The 17323-nt window shown below is 53.6% G+C and overlaps 2 protein-coding genes across 5 annotated transcripts in view; one reads left to right on the plus strand and one right to left on the minus strand.

Annotated features, from left to right (window-relative positions):
* B4GALNT3 (beta-1,4-N-acetyl-galactosaminyltransferase 3) overlaps positions 1 to 2472 on the plus strand; it is a 100540-nt gene extending 98068 nt beyond the window's left edge. For both annotated transcript variants that reach the window (XM_032159233.2, XM_032159235.2), the window contains exon 20: positions 423 to 2472. In XM_032159233.2, the coding sequence (XP_032015124.1) occupies positions 423 to 531 (109 nt within the window). In that variant the 3' untranslated portion in view covers positions 532 to 2472. The remainder of the gene's footprint in view (positions 1 to 422) is intronic.
* An 882-nt stretch (positions 2473 to 3354) lies between these two features.
* The window catches only part of NINJ2 (ninjurin 2), a 94669-nt gene continuing 80700 nt past the window's right edge, over positions 3355 to 17323 (minus strand). For 2 of the 3 annotated variants that reach the window (XM_032159236.2, XM_032159237.2), the window contains exons 2-4: positions 4999 to 5230; positions 4269 to 4453; positions 3355 to 3736 (exon numbers count right to left, since the gene is read on the minus strand). In XM_032159236.2, coding sequence (XP_032015127.2) covers positions 4287 to 4453; positions 4999 to 5230 — 399 coding nt within the window. In that variant the 3' untranslated portion in view covers positions 3355 to 3736; positions 4269 to 4286. Of the gene's footprint in view, positions 3737 to 4268; positions 4454 to 4879; positions 5231 to 17323 lie in introns of those variants that run through there. The other variant, XM_058443126.1, reaches the window with a different exon arrangement.

The following is a 17323-nucleotide window of genomic DNA, read 5'->3' on the forward strand; positions in this document are numbered from 1 at the left end:
GACTCCCTTCATCTATGACGTGTGCCCTGGAGGCTGGGTGCCAGGTATGGGGCACTCAGAGTGTGCCAGGAGCTGTGCTGAGCCCTCAGCATCCATCCTTCTCGTCTTCACCACCTCTGATGTGTATACAGTATGTCTAATATTAGATAGATAGAATTCTATATCACACATTATCCTCTCATTACACATATGTGATAATCATCCTTCTAGAGACGAGCAGACAGGCTCTGAAAGAAGGCGTGACTTACCCAGTCGTGCAGCTGGGATCCAAACCCAGGCCGCCTGGCTTCAAAGCCCACGCCCTTCCACTGCACCTGCCTTCCCTGCCCCGTGGGGAGCGAGCAGAGGGTCTGTGGTGGATGCGGAGGGGCCCCAGCTGCCTCCTGGGCTTCTGTTGGCTCATCCGGCCCCTCTTCCTTCAGGATCCTCCAAGCGGGCCTGGAAGTGGAGCGTCTCTCCCTCAGGAACTTCTTCCATCACTTCCATTCCAAGCGAGGCATGTGGAGCCGCCGCCAGATGAAGATGCTGTAGCCGGAGGGTGTCCGCTGGGCCCAGCACTCCCCGTTCCTGGACTAGCAGCGGCTCCCCAGGGCCCTGCTACTGTTCAGGGATGGGGAGTGGGGTGACGGCTGGTCCCCAAGAGGCCTCGAAGCTGACAGCCCACTCCACCTGGAGCTGTCCCCTCACAGAGGCAGGTTCCAGGGCTCCTGTCTCTGCCTCCTGGGCCTTCAGAAGGGAGGACTTTGGGAGAGAAGCCAGGAGGAGAGATCTGGCTGAGTGACACCATCCTTATCCGCGAAGGTGCACGCCCACATCCACCAAGCGCTCCTCACACCAAGCGCTGACCACCAGACACTCTTCTAGTGGACATGTTTTATTGGGTGGCGGGGATTTTAAAAACAGAAAACCAAAACTGCTGTCCAGAGCGGGGGGTGAGGTTGTGCACTGAGGGACTGTCCCCACGTGCAGGCCTCCCGCCCACTCCTATGTCCCTTGGGCATTGTCCCTGGCCGCGGGGCTGGTCCCACGTGGGGCAGTTCTCTGCTCCACCCCAGGCTTGTGCCTTCCAGAGACACATCTCCCAGTAGCCACCAAGCAGCTGGCCACTGATTAGGGCATTAACTTCCTCCGGATGGCTCACTTCAGAAGCAGAGAACGGGCTGTTTCTGGTGCTTGGGCACTGGGAGGTGGGGAGCTGGCGGGCAGGGGGCTTGCCACTCCCTGGCACTGGACATTCAGGCCTGCAGAACAGGCAGGGTGATGAAGGCAGGGGAGAGAAGCCCTTTCCCTTCCCGGCGTACCTGTGGGTAAGGCCTCCGGAGAGGACACGGAGAAGAGGTAAAGAGGATGTGGACATACCTGTCAATTTCCTTAGACGAGAAGCGGGTGGGGGCTGGACAGAAAGGGACGAAAAGAGAAGGGGAAGCTGTGAGCCTCACAGTCCAGCTCCGCTGCAGACCTGCCCTCTGCAGGGAGAGCCCTGGCCACCTGGCCTTGAGTGGAAGAAGAGGAAAGGGTAAATGGGGGTAAAACCCTGGAACAGGGAGCAGGATAGGAAGGGGGCGGGATGAGAGGTTTGGGGAGGTGGGGACGTTGCCCTGAGCTACCCCCTGGAAGCAGGGAGAGGAGTGGGGGCAGGAGGAACTGAAGAGTGGGGCAGTTTCAGGGAAAACAACCCTTGGCCTTCTTCGTCGACGCCACCCTTTCTGTCACCTGGTGACCTTGTACTTCTCTTGCACTAATAACCCCCGGTGCTTTTGTGGCTGGGGGTTTTTCTATTGCTGCTGCTGCCTCCGCTGCTGCTGTGAATTCACCCATGGTGCATTGGACACTGGATCTTGAACTCCAGAGTCTGTTTAGGGAGGTGAGCACAGGGCTGGGGGAGGTGCGGTGGGGCCCAGAAGACCAGGCCACTGAGCCCCCGCTCCAGGCTGTGACGGTCCAAACCGCAGCACTGGAGCTGCAGGCTCTGCCTAGCGGGCTCTGCGTTCCCCGAGCGCACGAGTTTGGCACGTGGGAGGATGGAGTCCATGGAGAACCTACTGGGGGTCGGGGAGAATCCCTGCCTCCCTTTAAGGAATCATGAAGGACAAAGACTTTTGAGTTGTAGGTTGTGGCTTAGGAAGGCCATACCTGCTCCCTGGGCTGTGGCTTTTTCTGGTCCCTGCTGAGGCCGACGGGCCCCTGGAGAAGGATCGCAGGGCATAGGCTAGGGCTGCAGTTGGCCAGTGGGGCTGCCAGTTTCCTTCTGGGACCACTCTTGTCCTCGGGCATTGCACTGGAAGGCTGGAACCAGCCCAAACTGCCCGCCTGCTTCACTTCCAATGACTAGGAGCCAGCCCAGCCTCCTGCCCTGCCCACCACCCCTGCGCCCTGGGTCAGTGCCTTGCATTTGATGTTACCTCCACACCATCTGCCTTAAGAGGAAGGGCTGGGCAAGGCCCCTACTCCCTAGAGAAATGTCTTGGGTAGGGGAGGGTGTGGGATGGTGGGAGGGGAAGCATTAAATACAGCAACTTCTTAGAAAAAAAAAAAAGATGCTTGTCTTTTCCTCTTGCTCTTCATGGATGTAAAGGATTGGGCTGAGGGGCCCAGGTGGGTGTGCCAAGGACCCTCCCACACCACCCTCCACCCTTAGCACAAGTGTGGTGCCTGCTGTGTGTGCGATGGCCTTCTCTGCACTGTGGCCGTCTCTGCACTGTGGCCGTCTCTGCACTGTGGTTTACTCAGGAAGAAGACAACATCGTTCCTGTCTGAGCAGCTCACCATATAGTAGACTAGGCATCTTCTGCTCAGCAGATTAACGGAGGTTGGTGGTTTTAGCCGAGAAAAGCTATGGATACCCTGGGTGGAGAAGGCTAGATATGGGGCCAGAATGGTTTGGTGAGCAGTAGAGAGAAGCTGACGAGTGGCTGCTTCTAAACTGGCAGACCGTCTAAAAATCATTTCTGTTTGAGTTGGCAATGCTTTGCTAATGCTTTACAGATTTACCTTCCTCGTTATATTTGGCCCAGGCAAAGATCAAAATGAGTTTGCAGTCCTTAAACACATGCCTAAGGGAAGCTGAGACTGAAAGCTAGAATAGCTTACAGCAGGTTCGTGGAGAAGATTGTGCATATGTGCATCCATCTGCAATGGACTAATGTACAGTTGATGGGGCAGATGACGACAAGCCCAAAGCATCTGGGCCAGGAACAGTGGCTCTGAGCAGAACCCACCGAGGAGAAAGTAATTGAAAAGCCTTCCCACCCTCCAGGCCTGGGGTTTGCTTTCTTGAGCCCTCTCCAAGGCACAGATGGAGACCAGCCTGGATGCCTGAGCCTGCAGGACTAGACAAATAAGTGGACTCAAGAGTGGATTTGAAGAAACCTTTATATAGATTCCATTTTACAGGAAGGGAAAACTGAGGCCTGGAGCAGAAGGAAGCAGTAGGGTAGAGTCAGAACCAGGGTCCTTAAGCCGGGCAGACTTGGCCTTAGACAGACATGCCTCACTTAGGTCCAGGAGATGCTACCAGGAAGGTATGGCTGGCAGTACCTGCGTCTGAGCTCAGGACTCCAGACCAAGATGGAAGTCCCTTAGACCAATAACAAGAAAATCACGTTTTAACTCAGGTGCTGTGGGTAGGGAGCAAGGGCAGCTATCCTGTCCTTTCAGAAGCTCTCCTGGGCTGTGGAAAGTGCCCACGAGCCTGGCTGATCACGGAGGAAGGAGGCAGGAGTTCCAGGCCCAGAACCTGTTGGGGAAGCAGAGAAGAGGCAATGAGGAGGGCAGGCCAGATCAACGCCCCTCAACCTTCAGCATGCCCAGGACGCGCCTGGCCACCTTACTCATGCACGTGCCTGTGGCCCGTCTGGAGCAGAGCCTGAGATTCTGCATTTCCAGCAAGTTGCTGGGTGGTTTGTGGATGCTGCTGGCCCGTGGACCACAGTCAGTAGCAAGAGCTGCTAGACAATGGCAGGGAGAAATTCCCCATCTCCGCCTTTCCTCTTGCCGGAGAGGCAGTCAACCACTAATGGCATCGCCTCCACCCTGTCCCAGACCGTGGGAAAACCTGCGCCTGAGAACAGAGAGCCACTAACAGAGCAGTGGGGCTTTGTGCAGGCCTCGCTGAGGCCAGGCTCTCGCAGATCCCCTCCTTGCTCTCGGAGCTACAGGCCTTCCCCCTTTGTTTGGCAAGGGATCTGTTTCTTGCCCCAAAGCCCCAGAGGACAGAGAAGGGCCACCTGGGGAGCCCCTGGAGCTGGGGTTTCTCCATCCTCCCTCACCTGAGTCCCAGGCTGTATTCAGAGAGGATTCCTTGAGGCCCTGGCAGCCAGGAACCCTGTCTTATGTGCCCCAAAGGCTGTAATGAAAACATTGATGACGACAGTGAGGAAGACCAAGATGGTGGCTGCGTTGTTGAGCTGGTTGAGTCGCTGCTGCTTTTCTACCTCATTCAGGTTCAGCCGTGCTGCAGGGAAGTGGAGTGGGGGAAAGGGTCAGAGGTGGAGCCACCGCACGGAGCTGTCCCCACAACACCCACCAGAGTGTGGAGAGAGGGGCCCTTCAGAAACCCATGTGGCAGAAATAAGGGAGGTGGCCGTCATCCGGCTGAGATGCCTCTGCCCTCGTCAACCAGTACATGGAGCACCCTAGCGTGCTTCATCCCACCAGGACTGGGAACTTAAGCTGGGTCCTCTAAGCGTGGGGACGAGTGCTCGCGGAAGAAGCGGTGAGCAAGTGAGTGAGTGAGCAGTTAGAGAGGTGCTGACACAGTCATTCAGCAGGTACTGTGGAGGGTCTGCTCCATGGGATACCAGGAGATAGGACAGGGCACCTGCCCTCGCGGGGTAGAAGTTGTTCTTTGGGCCTCTGTTAGCAGAGGGCTCACTGCAGCTCAGCGTGTGGTTGCGAAGCTGCATGCGCCAATGCAGGGTGGCCCAGGGAACACGTGGGGCCTTTCTGCCGGCCGCAGGTGCCGAGGCAGAAGGCCTGACTGCAGGCTGGGCTCCTCACCAATGACCACGAGCAGGACACCGATGACCACCTGCAGGAGCAGGGAGAGGCTGATGAGGGTGACCAGGGTTGTGTAGTAGTGAGAGGATGGTCCCTGCTCCAGTACCGCCTTCAGCCGCATGGCGTTGGACATGAACAGGGCCACATCCAGCATGCTCTCCGCCACGCTCTTCTTGGTGGCGTAATGGTTCAGGTTGATGGGCTGGCTCCTCCTGGGGTCGGAGCTTCCGGGCTGTAGGGGAGAAAGCACAGACTTACCAAGGGGAGCTCTGGAAGGGAAACAGTTGAGAGGTGGGAGAGAGGAGAGAGGTTTTAAAGCTCTTTCCAAACCCAGTGGGAAGTTCAGGGCAAATGACACCCTTAGTTTCATGGCCTGATAAAATTAAGGGTTGGACTAGAAAACTCGTAAGGACCTCTGCACTCTGAAATGACATTCTGTTGCAGTGGATATTTCCTGGAGAGTCACCCCTTCCCTCACACCTTCGCACATTTGGCTGGAGAAAGCCAGGAGGGTTCTCTGCTGCTGTAAAATGCACCTTCCTCATGCTGTTCGCTATTTTACCTGGGCCAGGCCTCAGCTTTGGGCTGTTTTCTTTTCCTCTGAGAGGAAGGCAAGGAAAGGAGCTTGGAGGCTTGGATGAAATAGAGAAAGGCACCTCCTCTCGCAGAATGCCGTGGCCCCCAAGGCAGGGTGCACGGCTCAGCAGCTGATCATCGGCTGGATTTCCATCCCTCAGGAGCACTGGAGCTGCCGCCCGCTCAGGCACACACGCTGTCAGACACAGGCTGTCAGCATCCACATGCAGCACGCATGAGTGTATACACACAGTAATGCACACTAAACACTCAAGTCATTTTAATTATTACTTTTGGCTAGGATTTATTGAAGCATAATTTGCTAAAGCTTCTCCAGAAGCCACTAACTCCAAAAGATGAATCACAATACAGGGCATGTGCTGTGGGCCTCTGGGTTGGGCCAAGAAATTCAGACTGGGCGCCATGACCAAGGGCAATCTGCAGTCACTCAAGAGTACTTGGAAGATTGATTTAGCAGTGGTGCTTGGAACAGATTGGGCCAGGAAGGGCTAGAAGCAGGGAGAGTCATTTAAAAGTTATAGTCTTGATTTAGGATCAGAGTGAAAAGGAACTGAAGTGGAGCAAGATGAGAAAGAAGGAATGGAGGACTCTGAAAGACACTACAGCCTGGAGGTGGGGAAGATGATCCAGCAGATCCATGACAGGACAGATGCCTGCTGAGTGGGGACGGATGGATAGATGGATGCGTGCCTATATATGCTCAGTGATGCATACTATTTAAACACTCTTAATTTGTTTTTAATTTTTTTGGCTAGGATTTATTGAAGCATAATTTACATTTGATTTTGTTTTGAAGTATAAAATAAAGCTTCATGGATGAAGGGATGGATGGATGAATGGAGAAACTGGTGGGTGGATGGATGGATGGATGCATGGATGATTGAATGGGCAGGTCTCAGAGGGTCTGGAATGTTCCTTGTACTTCGTGCAGCCCCAGCAAGTCACTTTGCTTCTCTGTACCTCAGGGATTTACACAGAGGACAGTTGATTTACACATAGGCTAACTGATTTAGCCTATCTATCAGAACCTTTGGATTCTATGAGCCCTTAGGATACCCTGAAATGAGGCTGGGTGCGGTGGCTCATGCCCTTAATTCCAGCACTTTGAGAGGCCAAGGCAGGGGGATCACTTGAGGTCAGGAGTTTGAGACTGGCCTGGCCAACATGGCAAAATCCCGTCTCTACTAAAAGTACAAAAAAATTAGCTGGGTATGGTGGCACACGCCTGTAATCCCAGCTACTCAGGAGGCTGAGGCAGGAGAATCACTTGAACCAGGAGGCAGAGGTTGCAGTGAGCAGAGATCGCACCATTGCACTCCAGCCTGGGCGACACAGTAAGACTCTTGTCTCAAAACAAAAACAAAAACAAAACTCTGAAATGCAGTGGTGTCCAGACTTTCTTGATAGTGTAATCTCAGCATTAAGAACTGTTTTGGCCATGCATCCTCAATATATGTACATTCTTCCATTATCAACTATACATATTTTATTGGACATATATATATATATATATATATAGTAAAACATGCAAAAGTAGAAACATTTGAAAGGATTTCACATAAAATTCAATATAAATAGAAGTTTAATTTTCTTATCCTAAAATACGGTCTCGGACACCCGTCTTTGGAGACCCAGCTCTAATCCACATGGCTGGCTACAGATTGGACCAATCCTCTCCTTAGGCCAACGGAAGGCAGCCTCTCTTCCCCAGTCCTTCTTCTAACGTTTGCCTTCAAAGCTCAGCCCCATGTCTCCACCCTGCTCTTCTTGCTTCCTTTCCAAGCTCCTGACCCTTTGCTCTGTTTGCCAGGAGGGTGCGCATGCACAGACACATTCAAGAGGCACAGGGTGGTCATGGGTGCTAACAGCATCTGCTCTGACGGGATCCACCCTGGCAGCCTGTGCCCCACAGGCTGCCCCTCTCTGACTCTGTGGACCAATCACAGGAGGATCAAACATATAGGAGTGGCTCTTTCACTCTGACCACACTCCAGGCCATCAGCTTTCTACACGGGGCAGTTCTCTGCACCTGGGTTGTTCGTTATCGAGATTCTGAGTGCCCTCAACTTCTGGTTGGGGCAGGACTCACAGAGGGTAATCAGGAGTGTGCACTTTGGCCAGCGGAGCAATTTAAACACTTTCTCTGGGAGATTAGAATGGAGACCAGCGGGTAGCATTCACTCAATAGATTGAGTGTACATGCCAGGCAGTGCTTGGGGCTGTGAGGACCCCAATGCCAAACAAGGCATAGTTGCTGCCTCTCCTTGGGATCCCGGGTAAGCACTGGGCCACGGGCTGCTCACAACAGGCCCTGGCAAACACCTTTTGACAGCCACCAACATCAGGCTGGGGCCCAGGGCCCACAGAAATAAGAAAAAAGGCCGTAGGCACGAAAGGAATGGAGTGCTCTCCCGTCTTCCTTCGTATTTGATTTTGCTGGGGCCGGGGTTTCAGCTGGTGCTGGGGGCAGCCAGTGAGGTTGGAGGAGGTAGGGACAGAGGGTGAATGAGGACCTGCACGGACTTGGGAGGCCACACAGTGTTCAGGGCCTTTGGAAATCCAGTTCGAGCAAGGCTGGCTTGTCTAGGGCCAGCTGGCCTGGTTGGTTAGGGCCAGGGATCCCAGGGCCAACACTCCACAAAGGCCCATGGTCGCTGTCAGCCCCAAGGCTGCAACCTGTGGTCATAGCCCATTTGGTGAAGGTTTGTCCTCCGTCTCCAAGAGCACTCATTAGGCAAGAAAGCCTCACCCCCTGCCCCCAAATTCAAAGTGTCTCTGTCCAGGCTCAACTGTGCCCCCTGGCCTCCCTGCCCCATGGCTGTGCCACCCCTCCTCTCTCTTCCCCATCCTCCAGTTTGTCCAGTAGCAGCAAGCTTTGCCCTTTCTCCTCCTTCCTGGTCTAGCTCAGAGGGAGACAGACCCCCTTTCCCCCCAAGTGTGTTAACAGTGGACAAAACCGTAAACCCAAACCTCTAGTGGTATGTGTTGAGCACTGACCACATGGTGGGGGAAGGGGTGGTGGGGGGTGGAAGGGGTGAGTCCCCCGGCGGCACAGTCTTCCCAACCTCTATGGAAAGTATTGCTATTTGTAAGTTTTAACAGAGCTGGTTGGCTTTTGTTGTTAAATCAATCTAAGACCCACTGTTTCACGGAGGATGTGAGGCTCGCAGTGTGCTTAGGGGTGCGCCTCATCCTTTCCTCTCTCAATGCAGGGCCGGCCCAGGACCGCCTTTCAGGGCAGGTGCTGGGCGGGATCAGGGCGTCCCCTCCTGCCCCGCAGGCGCCAGTTCTCCAGCGTGTCCACACGGGTGTCCACACGGTGGCGCCAGTTCTCCAGCGTGTCCACACGGTGGCGCCAGGGGCCAGAGAAGTGACTTGGGCCCCGCGGCTGCCGGATGGTGTTTCCACCCCGGGGAACCCACGCGCAGGACGGGATTCATGGGACACCTGGACCCCTCCGAGGCCCAGGACGGGAGCCTCGCCCACAAGTCTGGATGGGCCGAACTGAAACCCACCAAACGCGTGTGTCAAGCCAGAGTTCAAGAATCAGCCAGAGCTGAAATGGAGCCAGCGTGGGGTGCGGAGACCGAGAAGGGAGGGGCCCCCGGCACAACCTGCAGCCTGGGGGACGGCGGGTAGAAGGGCCGGCAGGGAGGCCCTGCGCCAAGGTGTCTGGAAAGGGTCCTCTCACTGCAGCATCTTTCAAAGCAGGGAACGGGTTTTTCTAATCCTCGTGGGCCAGTTTAGGTGCAGCCCTGCTCCGCGGCAGAGGGATGGATGGAATGACCCGAGGGCCCTCCCTTGTAGTGGGAGGAGCGGATCAGATAAAGCCCTAAATCCTGCAGGGGGTCACCCTGTTCGCCCACAGCCCAGGGACTGGGAGCAGCTCCGCAGGGGCCAGGATGATAGAGGAGTGGGGAGCGCAGCAGGGGGTCCCCCGCTCCTGCTCAGAGGAGCTGGCCCTTTAAGGCCAGGCCCGGGCGGGTCGGGAACGGAGACCCGGGAATGTGGGCGGGACTGAGGAGCGGAGCCGCCCAGCATGAGTCGTTCCTGTTTCACCGGACTCTTCACCGCTGGGTCTCGCTTGCCGCCCTCCCCTTGCCCCGGCCCCGGCCCCTGCGCCCTCCCTGCAGAGCTGGCCCGGGTGGGCTGGCGGCCTCCACCCGCCACAAGCGCACAGGGCTCTGCCCGTTCCCCGCCCCTTCTGTGCTGATCTTCGAGGAGCAGGGGACCCGTGGGCGAGGACGCCTGGTTTCTGGGCCTAGCTCTGCCTCTGGGCTTGGCACTTTGTGGTCAAATCCCATCTCTGGAGGGCAGAGGCCATGGACAGCAGAACGACACTTTGCTCCTTCATGGAAGGAAGGACAGAATCCAAGCGGTTCCCATCTTCCCAGGCTGAGATCCCTCTCGCAGTGAGGCTGGCTCTCATTGCTGTCTTCCTCAGGTCTCATTCTGCCCCACCCCACTTGCCCCTCCCCTGCCACTCAAGGGTGGCAGGACACTGACCCAGGACTCACTGCTTTGGGCTCCCAGAGTCCCTGTTCAAGGCGCGGTTGCCTGTGGGAAAGGCTGCCCATCAAAATCTGGCCAACCAATGACACCTGGACAGACGGGGCGTTTGGGGCGGCATGAAGCTGGAGCGCGGCGAGTGCAGGGAAGGTGGGAGTAGATCCAGAGTTTGATCCGGACGCCCCTGGACCTCTGGACAACAAGAGGACTTGGTTTGGTGATTGGGATGAGGCAGGGGGTGGGGTGGTGATTGGCATGGGATGAGGCAGGGGGTGGGGGACACCACAGACCCAGCAGTTTGCCCCATTCCCGGGCCTGCCCGGCACAGTCATTACCCTCCCTCTTCCACACCCTCTCTCGTTCCAGCTCAGACTTCCCTGTCACCTAGGCCCCTTGCCAAGTCCCAGCTCCTAAGGCTGGTGCGATTCCATCCCTTGAACTCAAGGATTGCTTCATTGTTCTGCCAGACAGCCATTTATCCCTTAATCCTTGTTGGCCTATATTTTTGTTTATTTACAGAACTTAGGTTGGATAGGAAAGGAATGCCTTTTTTAACGGAAAAGTAAACATGTTTTTACATTGTTTGTCGACTTTATGGTCAGTGGGGACCATAAGCTCCAACAGATCATTCTACTCTTTCTTGGAAACAAGATTACAGGGCTGTTCTCCCAGAGGGCCGTGGAGGTTGGGTAAACCCCAGAGTGGTAAGTAACTGCCCTACCAAAAAGCCATGGAGCCCACAGATCAGTGTGTTTAGGCCCTGGGGCCTGTGGCAGGCAGTGTGTGTCCCATGGGAAGGTGTAGGCCTGGTGGGGGGAGTTGTAGCAGCCCGGAGGGCGTCACCAAAGGCACCTTGACCACATCCAGCCCTGCTTTAATGAGTGAGCAAGCCCGGCCGGGAGCACTGGGCGCCTTTTCTGATCTGCGAGATTGAAGGGACTGGAACACAGGCTTCCTTGGGTCCTTCCTAGCACGGAGTGATCTAGAGATGGGAAAGCCGGCTCTGAGTGGAGAATCCTGAGGATGTAGCTGAGAGACTGCTGCAGGGCATGGGTGACCCTCCCAGGAGTCATTCCTGCCAGCCCTGAGAATACCCGCATGGGAGCTTCCTGTGTGCCAGCTCGCAGTCAGGGTTACACACCAGACAGGCCCAGAGGAATAGGGGCCTGTGACCCTTCTGGTGGCCTCACAATGACCAACTGCCCGGGAAAGCCAGGCCTCCCTTGAGAAGGGGACAGTGGCAACCAAGGCTTTTGGAAAGCTGATTTCTCACAAAGGGAAAGGGTGGGTCCCAGCCTGGGAAGAGTGATTCGTTCAAAGGAAGGGGCTTAGGTGGGCTTCTAATTCGGTGTCAGTCCCCTTGTCAGAATTCAGTTGGGAAGGGTGCCTGGGCCTGTCCCACTGTGCGCACACACAGTGGGCTCTCAGCGCACTGGAACAATAGTGGTTCCACTTACAGAGGACATACCTTGTGTCTAAACACAGGACATGAGTCAGCTTATGTAGTCCTCACAACAGTTCTGTGAAGTAGGTGAGGGCATCATCATCACAGTTGAGAAAATGGAGGCTCAGAGAGACCAAGTAACTTGCCCAAGATCACACAGCACAGTTTTTAATCCCAATCCTCTATGTGCCACGGCCTGTAATTTTTTTTTTTCTTGAGATGGAGTTCCACTTTTGTGGCACCTCACGCTGAAACTCCCTCCCTGGTTCAACGATTTCCTGCCTCAGCCTCCACATGTGATTACAGGTGTGACCACACCTTGGCTAATTTTTTGTATTTTTAGTAGAGACGGAGTTTCACAGTGTTGCCCAGGCTCGTCTCGAACTCATGACCTCAGGTGATTCACTTGCCTTGGCCTCTCAAAGTGCTGGGATTATAGGTGTGAGCCACCGCGCCCGGCCTAGAGCCTGTAATTTTCACCCTTAGTCTACCGCCCCCGAGAACTGGCAGACATACTCCCTACTCCAAGGAGTTTAGGATCGAAAGATAAACACATGCAGCCTGGCTGGGCGTGGTGGCGCTCGCCTGTAATCCCAGCTATTCAGGAGGCTGAGACAGGAGAATGGCTTGAACCTCAGAGGTGGAGGTTGCAGTGGGACAAGATTGCACCACTGCACTCTAGCCTGGGCAACAGAGCAAGAATCCATCTAAAATGAAAACAACAGAAAAACAAAAAACAAACAAACAAAAGACAGATAAAAAACAAAACATATGCAGCCTAAGATGAAAGAAGACTAGTCCCATCGGGTGCACGTGCACACTTACTAAGAGGAGGCATAACCTCTCCCTGAGTGAAACTTGTCTGAGGCTTTCCTGAATCTGCAGTGGGGCTGTGTCGCTGAGCCCCTGCACTGCTGCCGCAGAAGGGGCACTAGACCCAAAGGCAAAAGGCTTGGGTTCCAGCTGGTAAGAAGGGAGCTGGGTGACTGGAAGAATAGGGTTGAGAGAAGGAGTTTTATCTGTACCTTTTGAATTTTGAACCGTGTGAATGAACTATCTTAAAAAATAAATTTGTGGCTGGGCAAGGTGGCTCATGCCTGTAATCCCAGCAGTTTGGGAGGCCAAGGCGGGCAGATCACCTGAGGTCAGGAGTTCAAGACCAGCCTGGCCAACATGATGAAACCCCGTCTTCTACTAAAAATACAAAATTAGCTGGGCGTGGTGGTGCATGCTTATAATCCCAGCTACTTGGGAGGCTGAGGCAGGAGAATCGCTTGAACCTGGGAAGGCAAAGGTTGCAGTGAGCCGAGATGGTGCCACTGCAATCCAGCCAGGGCAACAAGAGCAAAACTCTGTCTCTAAAATAAATAAATAAATAGGCCAGGCATGGAGGGAGGTTGCAGTGAGCTGATATTGTGCCACTGTACTCTAGCCTGGGTGACAGAGCGAGACTCCATCTCAAAAAAAATTTAAAAATAAATAATAAATTTGTAACAAAAGCAAATATGCACTCTGCTATGGTCTAAATGTGCCCCCTAAAGTTTATGGGTTGGAAACTTAATCCCTACTGTAATATTGTTGAGAAATGGGAACTTTAGAGGCAATTGGGTCATGAGGGCTCTGCCCTCATTTATGCATTAATGCCATTATCACAGCAGTGGGTCAGGTTATCTCAAGATTAAAAAAAAAAAAGATGAGCTTGGTTCCCTTCCTCTCTCTTGTGCTTGCAAGCTCTCTGGCCCTGCCACCTTCTACCAGGGAAGGATGTGGCATGAAGGCCCTCCCCAGATGCCAGTGCAATGTTCTTGGACTTCCCAGTCTCCAGAACCATGAGCCAAATACACTTCTATTGTTTATAAATCACCCAGTCTCAGTTATTCTGTTATAGCAACACAAAGCAGACCAAGACATACCCCCAAAAGGCCAGTGGTTAAAATAAACATGTTAAAACAAAACTGAATTTATGACTTAATCTCACCCAGACCCTAGCTGGTCCTCCTCTGAAGTGGGAATAATATCTGCCCTGTCTAGCACAAAGGGCTGTTAGAAAGATCAATAGGATAATGTGGGTGAATGTGCTTTGAAAACTGTGAAGTATTAAACAAATATGAGATGAGAGGGAAATCTATCCCACACAGGATTATACTCCCACGTGTGGGCCTAGAGGCATTTTAAATACTCTGTTGTGACTCAGGGCCCATCCCAGCCCCGATTTCGAAGTAGGCACCATTTATGGTCCTAACAACTTCCAATGTGTTTGAAATGCCTCCTGTACCCATTGGGCAGCTTCTCTCCTTGCTCCTGCTGGCTCTCTCCTTGGAGCCGCCTGCAGGAAGGGAAACGCCCACACAAGCCGGCCTGCACTGGGTCTCCAGCGTCACTGTTACTCAAGCGCCGTCCTCTCTCCTGGGGCCCCCACCCACCCTCTAGCCTGGTCCCCAGCTCCTCTTCCCACCCCTGAGGAGCGAACCCTGTGCCAGGCTCTGCGATGCTCAGACGTGCGGGGCCACACCAGATTACTCACTGTTTTCCGAACACACCCCACCCTTCCCAGCTGCTCCTGCTCTTTCCAGGACTACAGGCCTTTCTTTCTTCACCATGTTCCCCCCCGGGAAAGCCTCCCCTCCTTTCTAGACCCCGTCCCCAAGGCCCTGTTTGAAAGAAGGTCGCCTGCTCCCTGGCCTGTGCTGGCCTTGGGCGTGGTTGAGACCTCCTGAGACGGCTCCTTCTGCTGCCTACTTTAGCACACGGACCCCATCTTCCACAGGCCTGAGTCTCCATGGAGCCCAGCTCAGCACCTTGCCCACATGAGGTACACAAGGAATGATGATCGCATTGAATTTTTATGAGACAGCTTTTTCAAAAAAGGCAAAAGTAAGGCTCTTTAAGGATGGGGCTTCAAGCACTGTGGCTTCTGGGTGGGGGAGAGGAGTTTGGGGAGTGAATCTTCGCTCTTAAACTAAACGCCCCCACTGCAGAGAGAGCCGTTTTTTCCCTGGATCCTGCCTTTGCTCAGCAGTCCTGAGGGAGCCTCAGGGAATGGATGACTGGGGCTGGAAGCTGCAGCTGGTCTTCAGGCCAAAAGCTGTAAAAGCCCAGACCCCTGAGGCCTTCTGTCTGGGGCAGGCCGCACGCAGGCTCCCTGACTGCAGCCTTCCCCTGCCAAGAGCAGTGCTCTCGCCCTTAAAAATCAACAGTCTCTAATCCGCGTCGGGGTGGGGTGTCTTTTGCGTGTTATTCCAGCAATCATACGGAACTGGTCCAGAAACCTCCTCTGAGCCCTGGGCACTGTCTCACTGACAGCTCCAGCCCTTGCCCCGAGCTGCAAACTGGGGCCTAAAGCTGCAGAGAGGCCACGTGGGGCGAGGCCTCCCCGGAAGGCCTGCGGCGCCGCCGTTGTCCACCAGGGGGCGCCAGGAAACAGCGTGGCGAGGTCCCGGCTCAACCCGCCGGCGCGGGCACACCCGGGCTTTGACCCCTTTGTGATGGAGGAGACGGGCGGGTTTCTCTCCAACAAAAGGGGGCCGTACATTACAGACAGAAGCAGAGTGTGTAGGGAAGAACAGGAACGCACGCGCGTTGGAACCGGAACTCGGGCCTGCTTGCCTGCTTGTTTATTTTCGTTATTACTATTTTTTGAGGCAGGGCCTTGCTCTGTCGCCAGGCTGCGGTGTAGTGGCCCAGTCACAGCTCACTGCAGCGGGACCTCCGGGGCTCAAGCCATCCTCCTGCTTCAGTCTCCCGAAGTGCCGGGACTGCAGGCGCGAGCAGCCTCCCCGGCCTCCTTGCTCTTTCTTAGGGAGCTTTTTCCACCTCCCCTGCAAGAGGCCGTTTTGTCAGTGGCTTTCAGAAAAGATTGTTGCCATCTCGGGGTTCAAAGTTAATCGTGGATTTACCTACCACACAGACATTTCCAAAGAATCGATCTGCTCCCTCTCCATATCCACCCTAAACAAGAGAACTAACCAATCAGCGCCCTGTCCTGGGGCTTCTAGACCCATCTGGCCTCTTGCTCTTTGCTCTATGCCCACTTTAGCTTTGAGGTTCTCAGAGACATTCCCCAAAGCCCTCCCAGCCGATCTCTGCTGACTTCAATCCTACTCATCCCTCAAGGGCTAACAAAATTGCTAAAATGTAAACAGTAATAATTAAATAATGATATTGCTGTGCGTCAGGCATGACTCCACGAAGCAGGTATTAATACAGATGGTCCCCAGCTCTTGCACCATCGTAAGTGATACACTTTACAAACTGTGCTTCGAGTAGCCATACAACCACTCTCTCTTTCACTTTCAGTACATTATTCAATAAATTACACAAGATATTCAGTACTCTATTATAAAGTAGGCTTTGTGTTAGATGATTTTGCCCAGCAGTAGGCTAGTGTAAGTGGGCTGAGCATACTGAAGTTAAGCTAGGCTAAACTATGAAGTTCAGTAGGCTAAGTGTATTAAATGCATTTGACTTATGATATTTTCAGCTTACTATGGGTTTATCAGAATGTAGCTCTATCATAAGTTGAGAAGCAACAGTAGTCTCATATATATATGTGTATATATTTATGTGTATATATATGTGTGTATATATTTATGTGTATATATATATGTGTATATATTTATGTGTATACAGATGTGTGTATATATTTATGTGTATATATATATATTTTTTGGCACAATCTTGGCTCACTGCAACCTCCACCTCCTGGATTCAAGTGATTCTCCTGTCTCAGCCTCCCAAGTAGCTGGGATGTAGTCCCATTCTACAAGTGAAGAAGTTGAGGCTCTAGGCCGGGCACAGTGGCTCACGCCTGTAATCCCAGCACTTTGGGAGGCCAAGGTGGGCGGATCACCTGAGATTGGGAGTTCGAGACCAGCCTGACTAACATGGAAAAACCTCATCTCTACTAAAAATACAAAATTAGCCAGACATGGTGGTGCGTGCCTGTAATCCCAGCTTCTTGGGGGGCTGAGGCAGGAGAATCGCTTGGACCCGGGAGGCGGAGGTTGCAGTGAGCCAAGATTGTGCCATTGCACTCCAGCCTGGGCAACAAGAGCAAAACTCCGTCTCAAAAAAAAAAAAAAAAAAAAAGTTGAGGCTCAAAGAGGTCAAATGCCCAAAGTCACCAGATACTAAGGGATGGCCCCAGTGTCTAAATCCTAAGCCTGCGTCTTTTCTCCTATATGCCAGTGGTTCTCCACAGGTGCTCCTTGAAGTAGCAGCAGCAACATCATCTGCAAACTCACTAGAAATGAAAAATTTTTAAATTTTTGTAGAGATGGGGTCTCACCATGTTGGCCAGGCTAGTCTTGAACTCCTTAGTTCAAGCAATTCTCCCACCTCAGCCTCCCAAAGTGTTGGGATTACAGGCGTGAGCCACTGCACCAGGCCCCGAGATCACCCTTTTATTTTTATTTTTTTTAAGACAGGGTCTCCCTCTGTCACCCTACGAAAGGAGACCATCCCTCACATTGTCTTATGCCCATTTTCTGCCTCCAAAGAAAGAAGAAGTAAAAACTAAAAGGCAGAAATGAAATCCACAAGCAGACAGCCCGGCACCACACCCTGGGCCTGGTAGTTAAAGATCGACCCCTGACGTAATCAGTTATTTGTATAGAAAAGCACTGTGAGGATCCCTGTCCTGTCCTGTTCCGTTCTAATTACCGGTGCATGCAGCCCCCGGTCACGTGCCCCCTGCTTACTCAATCGATCACGACCCTCTCACGCGCACCCCCTTAGAGCTGTGAGCCCTTAAAAGGGACAGGAATTGCTCACTCG

The sequence above is a fragment of the Hylobates moloch genome, unplaced genomic scaffold (assembly GCF_009828535.3).
Source record: "Hylobates moloch isolate HMO894 unplaced genomic scaffold, HMol_V3 SCAFFOLD_8, whole genome shotgun sequence".
NCBI lineage: Eukaryota > Metazoa > Chordata > Mammalia > Primates > Hylobatidae > Hylobates > Hylobates moloch.